General features: G+C 40.0%; 1 protein-coding gene across 2 annotated transcripts in view; it reads left to right on the top strand.

Moving 5' to 3' along the window:
* TPRG1 (tumor protein p63 regulated 1) overlaps positions 1-14,075 on the top strand; it is a 173,511-nt gene that overhangs the window by 33,429 nt on the left and 126,007 nt on the right. For both annotated transcript variants that reach the window (XM_023736773.1, XM_023736774.1), the window contains exon 3: positions 7,858-7,949. In XM_023736773.1, coding sequence (XP_023592541.1) covers positions 7,858-7,949 — 92 coding nt within the window. The remainder of the gene's footprint in view (positions 1-7,857; positions 7,950-14,075) is intronic.

Raw genomic sequence — 14,075 nt, 5'->3', positions numbered from 1 at the left:
GGCAAGTGACCTGCAGGAGAAGCAGGTGGCTTTCACCACTTAGCTGCACACGTACCCAGAGAGGGGATAAGATGCTAATAAGCGAAATAAGCTGTAGGCCCAGCTGCTGCCCCATTCCATCAGTGAAGCAAGAGATCAGTAACCATGAATATGAGCCATCACAGTACCTGTGGCCTGCGTCAATTTTCAGCATGTAGGATGGCTAATGTTTCACTTTTGCCTTTGAAATCTTACTCAAATATCTTTTGTGGTGAAACCTAATGTGGAAACCTACAGGGAATGGAATTCTAGGAAATATAGTTCTGGCCTAAATTCACACAGTCCAAAGCCACCACAAGTGATATTTTCGGTAACATGATGCCTTTATTTGTGTGGCTGTGTATAGCTTATGGAGCCCTGGTGGTGTAGTGATTAAGAGCTTGGCTGCTAACCAAAATGTTGGCAGTTCGAATCTACCAGGTACTCCTTGGAAACCCTATGGGGCAGTTATACTCTGTCCTATAGAGTCACTGTGAGTCGGAATCAACTTCACAGCAGTAGGTTTGGTTTGATTTTATATAGCTTATAAAATAAATTCACATACTTTGTCTGCTTGGTCCCCCAGAGCAGTGTTGTGAGGTAGGCAGGGAGGGCTTAGCCCCCTTGTTTTCAGGGTGATCAAATGGAAATTTCAGAGGAATGAGGTGAAGTGTCCAAGTCACATAATATCTGTGGGAGAGCTGCAGCTAGAATCTGGATGTTCTGACTCTAAGTCCAATGTTCTTCCTACCACACACGATTGAATTTATGGCTTCTTCCTAAGGGCTTTCAATGACTGACCCCAATTTATGTGAAGAACATCTTATCCATCAGGTGTGTAGAAAATAAACCCTAAGTTCTCAAGGGCTTGAGAAAGAAAGCCTTCTATTTTTATTAGTGAGTTTAAAGTAGATGCAAGGGCTCTTTAGGAGCTCTGAGGGCTATGCTTCCAAAGCACTCAGGATTTGCTGTCCTGCAGCCCAAGAGCCATGATATGAGGAGTTCTTACCAGGAAGTGGTGGATAGAGACAGACTTAATGGCATGTCGTATAATGAAAATACAATTGATGGCTCAACAGAACTTAAAACGATAAACATTTCTTGAATGTATACATGTGCTCTTGGAAGATGGGCATTGTAGTTACGCAGACCATGGTTACAACCATAATTCCACCACTTGCAGGGTGTGTATCCGCAAGAGTATCTCAACCTTTAACTTTAAATTTCTTTGTCTCTAAAGTTGGATAAAATACCTATTTTATATGGAGGTTTAAATAAAGAAGCTTTGTAGAAATGCTTAGTACAGCGTGTGGCACACGTATAAACATTCCGTAAATGGCATCTCATCACAATAATAAATGCATTCACCCTCCTTTTTTCTTGATTGAGCACTCACATTTCTGTAACTGGTCGTAAGAGATGACATTAAGCTGGCCATGATGTCACCATGCCCTCCAGGGTGACCTCTGACTATGGATGTATGGAGTCTGTAGCAGTAAAGAGGTTCAAGTGAAAGAAGCTACTTCCATTTTATCAAAGGCTAATTAAATTAGGCCAAGGCCTTTGATGATTCAAATCTATGAAAGATTCATCATAAAGTGTCATTCCTTGGAATTGAAATGAGATCCGCAGGTGATCTAGTTCAGTGTTTCTCAGTCTTTATTCTGTTTACGAATCACTTGAGGATCTCTTTAAAATGCTGATTCTGATATAGTAGATTACGAATCACTTGAGGATCTCTTTAAAATGCTGATTCTGATACAGTAGGTCTGGGTGAGGCCCTAAATTTTGCATTTCCATAAACTTTCTGACAATACTTAGGCTCACTGTCCAAAAACCGTACTTTTGGTCCAGAGGATCTTGCCAACACTGTCGTTTTCAGATAGAGCTAATTTTGAGCAGTTACCCCAAATCACAGCAAGTAGTGGGTATTGACTACCTCAAGCTAGTAATGGCAAAGCTAGGGACAGACCCAAAATGTCCCAATTCTCAATTCATAATTCTGTGACACCATACAGCAACTAAAAAGAAAAAACAAAGCAAAACAAAAAAAAGCAATTTATTCCAGAGTCAGAATTTAAAACAGAGATATTAAAAATTCAGAAGAGCAGTAGGTAACTGAACAGAAGAATTCTTGGTCAAGCATTTTATTTTGCTAAAGTGTTTTAAAATCACTGCACAGGAGGCGATTTATTGAAGAAAAATTTTTTAAAAATATAGATAAGCAAAGGAAAAAGAAAAAGTCATAATTCCACTGCTCAAAGTTAGCCAAAATGCACTGAATGTGCTCTTATTCCTTTTGATATATATCCTTCCTTATTTTTTACTTACATGTAAAATTTCTCATGCATAAAATGGGATTATACTTGTAAATATTTATTTCGTATGTCAGTAAATATACTTCCATAACATCATTTTCAATGGCTCCGTAATATCCCACTATGGGGATGTACTACAATTTATTTAACTTATGCTGCATATTTAGGTTATTTCCTGTTTATAGCTTTTAAACTGGAAAGGAAAGTTATTTCTTCACCTCTTGTGGCAGGATGATACAGAAATCAGTTTCCCAGCAGCCAGGATAAACACCCAATGCTATAATAAGCATAAGGATTCCAGATTGGCATAAGTGTTAAACCTAACACTGTCAATTTGATCCTGACTCAGGACTACCTCTTGTATTATAGAGTAGAACTGTGCCCCATCGGGTTTTCTTGGCTGTAATTGTTATGGAAACAGATCTCCAGCCCTGTCTTCTGTGGTGCCACTGGGTGGGTTCAAATGCAAACTATTTGCACCACCCGGGGATCTGTGCATAGGGATTACTGATACGGAAATCTAAAGACATCCAGGACAAAGGAGAGGCCTTTTTAACATTGACCTGGTGGCTTAGTGGTTAAGAGCTATAGCTGCTAACCAAAAGGTTGGCAGTTTGAATCCACCAGCTGCTCCTTGGAAACCCTATGGGGCAGTTCTATGAGTCAGAATCGTCTCGACAGCAATGGGTTTCTTTTGTTAATCTCATCAGGCTTCCATGTCTGTTACTTATTTACAGAAACTATGCCTCTCCATTGTAGCTCAGCAGCATTCTGTTCAGAGCCAGAAGGCTTTAGGCAATATCTAACCAACCCCTGAATCCCACAAAGGGGATGTGACTTGTCCAAGAGCAGCCAGCAACCTAGAGGCCATGCCAAGACTGGAAGCCAGGACCGGAATCCAGAATTCCTGGCACTTTTCACCCTGCCTCTGACCTTGGAGAATGAATGAGAGGTCACGCTAATGAAGGTCGGAACCAATCACCATCAGTCTGTTTGGATAATCTTTCCCCCCACTTTTAGTTAATCTGCTATTATTGCTTAGCCATAACTAAAAAAGGCTAGTGCCCTTCTCTGAAAAAAAGTACCCCTCAAAGCTAATAACTCGAGGTATATGATGATAATCACTTTAGTTGTGGAGACTGATATTCAAAAGCAACTTCTTAAGAAAGGAACAATACTTAACCCACATGGGGAAAGATATTTTTAAATGCCCTGGAGGGCTCTGTATTTGCAGATAACTTATCAGAAAGTTGAATGCAATTAAGGATGGGGAATTATCTCTAAATTTATACTTAAGAATGTAAATTACATACAAACTAATGGGACTAAAACTATTTGATCTTTTAATATTTAATTAATGGTTCCCCATGGCCTTTTTATAGCCTGTGTTCTATTGTGAGCAACGAGACTTTAATAAGCAGGTTTGGGACTTCCCATTGTGAGCAAGATGTCGTTGCTTCTATGACACTAATTTGGCTTTCATACGCTCTCCCTTCTCCTCTTCTCTTGCTACAGGGTTCCCTGTGTCTTGCTCTGGCACTGGGAACAACTAAATATATTAGTTGAATTGTTATTGCCTGTGCGAGCTTCTTTCTGGTCTAGAATTTAGATATGGGCAAAAGGCTTCTTGACACTTCTCCTTCCACTGAAATCCCTTGAAGATTGTAATAAAGATGATTTTTCTTTCTGAGAGCAAGACACTTAACAACAATGAGATAAGATGCATTTTCTTCTTTCCAAGGAAAAGGAGTGTTTGCTTGAACTTCACAGATCATGTCTGATTTAGAGCTGTTTTTCTTACCTCATGTATTCAAGGCAGAGCAATCCCTGTCTGGCCCAGATGACACCCACAGAGGGATCTTATTGTATCTGAGTCCCCAGGAACACTCGTCTCATTACTGCCCACTCGTCTCCCTGTCTAGCCGAGGAGCCCAGTACGTGGGTATTGTTCATGTGGCCCTCTGGCTAGTTTAGCTCAAGGAAATGCAAGCAACCAAACCCATATGTCTTTGAAATTCCCCCAGTAGGTTTGCTTTCTCTGAAGGTTTTTTTTGTTTGTTTGTTCTTTTTTTTTCAGTTGATTCCGACTCATAGAGAACCTGTAGGACAGAGTAGAACTGGCCCACAGAGTTTCCAAGGCTGTAATCTTTACAGAAGTAGACTGCCACATCTTTCTCCCTTGGAGTGGTGGTGGATTCAAACTGCCGACCTTTCACTTAGCAGCTAAGTACCTAACTACTGCACCACCAGGGCTCCTCTTATATGATATACCCATAATATGGCTGACTAGTCTTTTACTGAGAGGCATTTGGGTTATTTCTAATTTTTTGCTATCCACAAACAAGGCTGCAGAGAACACATTAAACATATGTTATTTTGCACATATGCAAGTATATCTGCAGTGTAACTTTCCAGAGGTGCAGTATTTAGATCAAAGGATATATCATTTCTCATTTTTTTTGCTCATTGCTTTTCCTAGAGAAGACAAGTAAGGGTTTGAAAAATTCTACATTATTATGTTCATCTTCACCTATTTCTGGCACAGTGTGTGGCATGAAAGGCATTCAATAAATGCTTATTTTAGGATTATTTCATTAGTCTCTCCATCTCCATTTATACATTTTTCTCCTGAAAAACATTATCCTTGCTACTGAGTTATATTAGCTAAGGCAGAAATTATGTGGATCCAGAAAGAGGGGAAAATATCCATGTTGAGTCATCAAAAACAAAACAAAAATTTTGACCTGTGGACTTGGTAGAGTCGGGCTGCATTCTGGGAGACTGAGGTTGGGTGGGGGAGGAATTGTCAGGGGATCCCAGGGAATTTTGCACCAGGATAGTCCAGCCCCACCAGTAGGGTCTCTGGAAACCAGTGGCACTGACACAACCTCCTCTGTTAATGGAGATCAAGTCATCTTTGATTAATGTCACAGAACTTACTGATTTCATGAAACTTAAGTTTCAGCAAGGATGGGATGCCATGTTAGCTTTCTGACAACTCTTTATCCAGCAGCAGGGGATGACAGAGAGTCAGAGACCACTCAGTCCAGTGATTCTCAGACCTGGCTGACCATCCACTTCAATGGGGGAAACTTGTTAAAATGATGAAGTCAGACTCTCCCATGTAAGGGATATGATCGCATTTTCTAAAAAATTTCCAAGAGGTTTTGATCATCAGCTGGGCTCATACACATTTGGTTTTGTCCAATCAATTATACATAAGAAAGCAGAGGTGTGGGAAGGTCAAATAATTGGCTATAATAAAACTCAAAGCAAACCCATTGACGTTGTATCAATTCCAACTCATGGTGACCTCATGTGTTACAGAGTAGAACTGCTCCATAGGGTTTTCTTGGCTGTTATCTTTACAGAAGCAGATTGCCATTTGGTAAGTTGGAACTGCTGACCTTTAGGTCAGTAGTCAGGTGCAAACTGTTTACACCTAAAGCAACAACAACATCCCATTGCCATCGAGTCAATTCTGACTCATAGCGACCCTACAGGACAGAGTAGAATTACCCCATAGGGTTTCCAAGGAGCAGCTTGTGGATTTGAACTACAGACCTTTTTGTTAGCAGCTGAGCTCCTAACCACTGCGCCACCAGGGCTTCTTTGCACCTAGAGGCCACATAATTAATTCATGACAGAACTTGAATTTGAGCCCAGGTCACTCAATTCCATGTTCAGTATGTTCTGTCAATGTTCTGGGTGACATGGTCTGTATGGAGTGAATGAGGAAAGCAGATAGGTGAAGCTCAGCACCCTTTACTTCCACTTCATCTGAAGCAGCTCCTCTCCCTTCCTGTTTTGATTCTCATCTAAAAAAATTTTTTTGAGAAATGGACTCCATGAGAAAAATATTTCAAAGCCAACTGCCTTTTATCATAGATTGAGAAAACAAACAAAGATCCTACAACTGCCTTATTCCTGGGAAGAGGAGGTATTTAAATGGGTCCTAGTCAGGCTAGGGAGCCCTGGTGGTGTAGTAGTAAAGAACTCAGCCGCTAACCAAAAGATCAGCAGTTTGAATCCACTAGCCACTCCTTGGAAACCCTATGGGACGTTTCTACTCTGTCCTATTGGGTTGCTGTGAGTTGGAATCGACTCAATGGCAATGGGTTGATGGAGCCAGGCTAGAGTCTCTTTCTCCTCTTGTGAGAGAAAGGTCTCAAGCTGAGAGGATTAGGAGTGCTGATATTTAGAGATGGTTAGGTCTTTGGCGTTAAAGCCATATTATACAGAGAATAACTCTATGGGGGCAGTTCTACTGTGTCCTTATAGGGTGGCTATGAGTCAGAATCAACTCGTTGGCAATGAGTTTTTTTTTTTTTTTTTTTAAATACAGAGAATGTATGAGAATTTGCAACCTGATTATCATTAACATTGCCCAGGGTTAGAAATGAGGTCAGCACTGTGTTGTGGGGCTGGAAATGAAAGATCTGGTGTCTTGTCTTATCTCTGCCACTTCTTAGCTGAATGAATTTAGCCCAGTTACTTCCCCAAGCTGGCCCCAGTTTACTCATCTATGAAATGGAATGGTTTGGACTAGATAGTCCCTGGACTTCAGTGATTCCCAATCCTGGCTGCCCATTGGAATCATCTGAGATGCTTTAAAAAATACTGGTGTACTGATAAGTGGGTCCCATCCGCTGAGTTTCCGATATAATTGGTCTAGTGCGCAACCTGGGCATTGGGATTTTTAAAAGCTCCCTAGGAGATTTTGCTGTGAAGCCATGGTTGCAACTAACTGCCTAGAGAGCAATGGTTCTTGTAGTAGAGTCCCCATACCAACAGCATCACATAAGAACTTGTTTGAAATGCAAACTCTCAGGCTCTGCCCCAGACCTATTGAATCGGACACTCTGGGGCTGGGGCCCAGAAATCTGTGTTTTATTCACACACATACTAGGTGATTCCAATGTGTGCTGAAGTTTAAAAATTACTGAGCTAGAGGGTTTGTGAACTTCATCTCAGGACAGGAGGCAATTAATCTTTAAGCTAGAGCAAGGCTCAAAAGTAGGAACACCTGCTTGGAGAAGGGTGGAGAAAATGAGGTGAGGAGACTGAAAGAGTTCATCTCCCAGAGCAAGTTAAAAGGTGTGGTCAGAGCATCAGAAGAAAGCAGTTCTTTTGTCCTTTATTGCCATGTGATGCGCTCTCTGAAGAGGGGAAGGGTGTGATTTAACAATGTGTATCTTGCTAAATGCTTTGAATTTCTGAATAAACATGCTTGCTCAAAAAAACTCATCCTCTGAAAATGGCTATCTTTATTTCTATGAGAAAGTGTAGGTCAGATTATGGAAGACAGGACTTTGATCTCACCCAAGGAGAGCAGCTTAGCAAATATGAGCGTTCAAGGCTAAACTCTTTGACAGTCAGTGCCTAGAATAAATAGGCAACTACAAGAACTGTGTCTTTCCTGATGGGCTTTCTGGAGGAACTGCTAGGATATACTGATACATCATAAGCATAAGGAGGGCTCACTCTTCTCTACACTAAGTATTTTCTTTTTCCCACTCAGCCAGGGACCATTGAGACTGCCATGGAAGATTTGAAAAGCCACATAACAAAGACTTCTGGAGAGACCATTCAAGGCTTCTGGCTCTTGACTGAGTGAGTAGTTATGGCCAAGCAAACCAAAACCAAACCCATCGCCGCCGAGTCTATATTGACTCACAGCGACCCTGTAGGACAGATTGGAACTGCCCCATATGGTTTCCAAGGCAAATCTTTGTCTGGAGTTACGATAAAAACCAAGTCTAATGCATAAGTCTTTGTTGCTTTCGCTGTTCAATAATTACTTCCGTTCACTACAAAGTCTTACGATAGCTATAAGAACTTTAATTGAAAATGCTGTAATAAAGATGGTGTATTTATGTTATGCACAGAGATATTAGTGTGTGTGTCCCTTTCTTCACCTTCCAGAATATTAATAATGCCACAGGCTTTACAGTGGTAAGTAAAATATTCATATAATTAGGGAAAGAGGCGACTCTTTTCTGATACAGAATCCACAGTATTAAATGGAGAATTCTATTAGAATTCGACTTCAGATACTTACTTAATTGGTTTAGTAAGCTCTGTTTTTTGGTTTGGGAACTTCTGGATCAACAAAGATTCCAGCAGAGAAGCTTAACAAGTCTTATACCTTGCGCCCTTTCCAGGACAGCTTCTTTGACAGTTTCAGGAAGGTAACACTTGCATGTATAACATCCGGGCCATCGAAACAAAACCCTCGATCAATGGAAAGTAGAACTAGATCCCAAGAAAAGTCCATCTGACTGACCACAATGTATACTATTGTTTCAATGGATCCCAGGAATTGAATGAGACTGAACTTTGAAACCCACCCCATCAGTTTCTGGGCATTTGTTTCCTCTTATATAAAATGGAGATGATAATATGTACTTGAAGAATTCTTGTGAGGACTAAATGAGATAACATTAGTAAAATTCCAGACAAAGTTCCTGGCACATAGTAGATTTTCAATAGAAATTAGAGTCCTTTGTTTGTTCGCAAATACTATTAATAGAAGGCCTGTTTTTGTTTTTTTTTTTTGGTAGCCTCTGTATTTCTTTCTATCCCATCCATCTCTCTCATTTTTGGATTGCCTCTAATGAAGGAAATTAGTTTTTTTCACTAAATCATTTTTACCAATCCGTGCTTCATTCTCCACTCCACTGCCTGTCCCCCACCCCCATTGCAGAGTAAAGTTTGACTCCTCCAAAAGAAAATCTGCCTTGATTAGGACAGATTCCTTACATAGATTCTGAAGGTCAAATCAGAAGCCAGCACTCGCCCATTTTGCTTCTATGATGCATCTCACTTATAAGGAAGAATGCACAAATTCGTTCTTTCAAAAATCGGTGGTGGCTACTTTTGTAACAGAATTAATTTGTTTAATAGTATATATTTTAAATTGTTTGATTTTATTTGTGTAGAAGTTTGCTTTTTTTATTTTTTGTTTTTTTTGGTTCAGAGATTGTAAAGGACTGTAGACAAGAATTGTCCAAAGATAGATTGTGTGATGTGCATTGAGACTTAACACCATAATTCTGTGTACTTGAATTAACATCAATTAGAATGACTGGTGGAGCCCTGGTGGTGCAGTGGTTGAGAGTTATGGCAAGCTACGGCTGCCGATCAAAAGGTCGGCAGCTCAAATCCACCAGCAGCTCCTTGGAAACTCTATGGGTGTAGTTCTGCTCTGTCCTATAGGGTCGTTATGAGTCAGAATTGACTTCACGGCAATGGGTTTGGTTTTTTTGGAGAATGATTGGTGGAACCAGTAGTTTCCAGATAAATATGAACAACTGTGCCCCAAAGATCCAAGTTTTGAACTCAGCTCTGAACTTAATAAGAAGTTAGAAGAGTTATCAAGGTCTATCTGGCAGCTAGTTTTCTATTTCTCTTTTGTTTTGTGGTATCAGTTTGAAATAAGGACAAGAATAGGGGAGGGTGGCTTGTGCATGTGGAATTTCATGCAATCATATTCACTTGTTTGTTGTCAGGCTTTCTTTCTTTGTGCTTTGGAACCACGTTTCTCTTTGTTCAATGCTAGATCTTTCGTGTGTGTACTGTTTGGTTTTATCCCTGTCAGAATCCTCTAATCCCTTGCCCCATCAACAGCTACACTTAAAAAAGATCTGATTTCAATCATTTCTACCATAGTAGGAATTTGCCAGTTCCTTTTTTTTTTTTTTTTAAACTGTTAAGCCTCATTGCAATGGATAGAGTGGCCAGTTGTGAAAAAGATGGTTGAGACATCTTAACTGAATGAATGCCCCCTTCCTTACCTTGCACCCCTTTTCACTGTGACTATTTAAACAGAAGATGGGAGGTCCTTTGTCAGGAGCAGCGTGCATAGAGGCTTTGAATGACCTTTCATGTTTCAGTCTTTTTCTGTTTGATTGGACATTGTAGTGCATCAACAAAGGGAAGGCAACAAAAACAAAACAAAACAAAAATTATCCCACTGAATTACAACTGCAAAAAAAAAAAAAAAAAAAACAAGCCAAAACAAACATGCAGATCCAGAAGAGTGAGAGCCTGGAGCTACTTCTGTGCCTTTTGCTCCTTTTTCTTTTTGTGGAATGAAGTCCATCCATTCTGTTTTTATAAATTACAGGAGCTCCCTCTAGTAGAAGAACTCCCACTACCCCACCAACCACATAAGAACCTCTTCAAGCATGATAGTCTTTTTTGCATGTGACATAAATAACCTGGCTCTGTGCACACTAACTTTTAGCTCCTTCTACGGACATGGGACCCTCTGGCTGCTTATCCAGCAGTTTGAAGAATGTCTGCTTTCAAACAATGTAACCGCTACAGACATGACGCTATTTCTTAGGTTCAGACAATCGATAAAACAATAAATCAAGCTCGGACTTGGAGTGTTTGCTCATTTCCATGGTGTAAATGTTGCCACCGTGGCCAATTTCAGGCTACCAACATGATGGCCCTGCCTGAATGTGGAATTTGGAAGAAATGTGCAGTAGCACATCATCATATAGTACTTCTACCATGCAGATATAAAAGGCATAAATAACTCCAGAGCATACAATGGTAAATGCAGTAAAATAAACAGAGAGTGATAACTTCTGAGTATTCCTTACTCTTGTTTTAATTAGTTTATTTAATGGTAATCTTATATAACTTAATTTTAATAATTAACAACTGGCTGTTAAATTTTCTAAAATTTACCAATCGCCTTTCTGATCCAGTGTGAATCAGCTTCAGTAAACTACTGGATCAGACTCTCACGGACACTGTACAAATATGTAAAACAAAGCTCTGAAAATGGCAGGTTTGGTGCAAACTCATGGTAAAGCCAGATGTGAACCAACCCAAATCCACTTATAGTCTTTATTTATCTTAATTTCTAATATGCATGAATATTAATGTGTTTGATTATGGGGGGCTGTCTCAGACCTCCACTTGAGTCATAATACAGATAGCATATGCATTGTTTTATTTTTCTAAAGTCTGAAGAATTTTCAATTCTGACTCATATCTGGTCCCACAGGTTTTGGATAAGGGATTGTGGACCTACGGTGATCTTTATAAAGCGTAAATATGGTCACGTGCTCTCCCCCTTTGGTGGCTCCCTATCACCTGTGGAGTAGAATCTAATTTCTTTAACGTGACCCACAAGACTCTTAAGCACTTCTCCAGCCTCCTCTCTTGACAATGCTCACTTTGCCCTCTTATATCAAACTACTTGCAGTTCTCAGGAAGCATCTGTGGTAGATGAAATTGCTGTTTACTAAATATTCTGGATCCTTCACTACAGTCCCTTTCTGTAGGAAGATTATACATCTCTTCCAACTAAAATTCAGGAGCAGGCAGGGGACCAGCTTCGGGCAATGACATTTAGGCAGAAGTGACATGTGTAATTTCTGGGGAGAGGCTGTAAGATCCAGTGCCTGATTACTATGTGCTTTTTCCCTCTGCCATGACCACTGACAATGTCCCGTTTAGCCACTGCTACATCAGCCTGCATCCCTGAGTGAAGGTGATGTGGAGCAGAGCCACGATGAATGCCATGCATTGAGCATGGAGTATGGTGGAAAATAAACCTTTGTTATCGTAAGTCACTGGGATTTGTGGCTGGTTTATGACCACAGCATAATTTAATGTATCCTGACTAATGCAAGGCCATGAGAGTGGATACACTCCTGGCATTTTCACATGATTTCCACTGCCCAGAAAACTCTTCCTTAACTCTTGTCCAATTGTCTAATTTTAATCTGTTCTTTAAAACCCCATTCAGGTGCCATCCTCTATGGGAAGCTATCTTTGAAATCCCCCACCCCAACCTGAAATAGAGTGCATTAGTTTCCCCTTTGTGCTAGCCCTATACCTTGTATAGCCTTCTGTTGTGACACTAGTCAAAGTTGATCACAGTGAAATGCATTGAGGACAGTGTCAATATCTCATTAATTTCTGTATCTCTCATAACCAGCAGAGTACATGTCACTTAATACTCAATGATATGGTAGCTGGTTTAAATTTAATTATCCATTGTATTTCTTATTCCCCTCATGTAAAAGTACATATTCTAAATTCCTCTTAAAATACAAGGTTAGGAAATTTATCTCTTACCAAACTACTCCTCATCTTTTTCATTAAATAATAATTATATCAGATTTCTCTTCTGCCGTGGCTATCAAGAAATGCAAAGTCAGATTGTTACAACGTCATTTTATGTGCCTAGTTCTTGGAAAAATCATCTCCCTTTCCCTTGCTTATATGAAATTTCTGTTAACAGTCTTTATTTTTCATTGTCCTATTTGATATAAGATTTGTACTTCATATATAAGCCAATTAAAACAACAACACCACCACCAAAAAAAAAAAAAAAGTTACCATTGAATTGACTCCTACTCATGTCATGTCATGTGTGTCGGAGTAGAACTATGCTCCATAGGATTTTCAGTGGCTGATTTTCTGGAAATAGACTGCTTGGCCTTTCTTCTAAGCAGTAGAGTGTGTTAACCTTTTGCACTAGGGAGAAAATGAATTTATAGGCAAAGAAACCATTCCTTTCTTAAGAGTAATACAAACTCATGGTATGATTTGGATAAGATGTGTCTGCATTTTCATATGGATCTTTTAAGAACTGAAAAAGTTTTCAAGATCCCAGAATTACTTCTTTGTGGAGTGCTTGGTGTTTGGTGGAAGGGAAGAGAAGAGGCAATGGATTGGTCATATCTGGGAGCAGAAGTGACTCCCCAGAAACTTGAAAATTTTACCACTGGAAGCCACCTCTTAGTAAGTCATGGCTCTACCTAGGTGGCTAGCTCAGGTTAAGGAAATCCTTATATGTATGTAAAAGAGATTCAGCTCCAGTGCAACAGTACTAAAAGAAGACCAGCCTTCTAGGAATCTGACCAATCGTGACCAAAGATTGATCTGGGCTCATCAGTTGTCTTTCACCTGCACCGATTCCTCTTTGGAAAGAATTCATAACTCCATCAGCCTCAAGGCTAATGCATGGGGTGCAGTCCTTCTTCCTTGCTTTATCACTTTTGTGACCATCTGGCCACTTAATCTTCCCTAGCCTCTGTTTCTCATCTGTAAAATGGGAATCATAAGATGGGCAAGGTTGGAGGGAAGATAAAGCAAGTTCACAGATGTGAAAAAACTTTGTAAAGAATACATGTATATACACTCTACCCATTCTGAGATTGGAATCCTTGTTTGAAAGAAGAAATTCTTCAAACTACTGGATGAGCACCCAGGGATTCCTATGTCCATAGAAGTTGCTGAAATTAATGTGCATGATGTTCAGCCATTTCAGGAGGTAACATATGATCAAGAACTGATGATACTGAAGGAAGAAGTCCAAGCTGCACTGCAGGTGTTGACAAAAAACAAGGATCCAGGAATTGGTGGAATACCAATTGAAATGTTTCAAAAAACAGATGCAGCTCTGGAGGTGCTCACTTGTCTATGCCAAGAAATTTGGAAGACAGCAATCTGGCCAACTGGCTGGAAGAGATCCATATTTTTACCCATTCCAAAGAAAGGTGATGCAAAAGAATGCAGAAATTATTAAACAACATCATTAATATCACTCTCAAGTAAAATTTTGCTGAAGATAATTCAAAAGTGGTTGCAGCAGTAAATCTAAAGGGAACTGTCATAAATTCAAGCTGGATTCAGAAGAGGACACGAAACGAGGGATGTTATTGCTGATGGCAGATGGATCTTGGCTGAAAGCAGAGAATACGAGAA

Source organism: Trichechus manatus, unplaced genomic scaffold (genome assembly GCF_000243295.1).
Source record: "Trichechus manatus latirostris isolate Lorelei unplaced genomic scaffold, TriManLat1.0 scaffold00092, whole genome shotgun sequence".
In the NCBI taxonomy this organism is placed as follows: Eukaryota; Metazoa; Chordata; class Mammalia; order Sirenia; family Trichechidae; genus Trichechus; species Trichechus manatus.
This window is presented reverse-complemented; position numbering and strand designations above follow the sequence as displayed.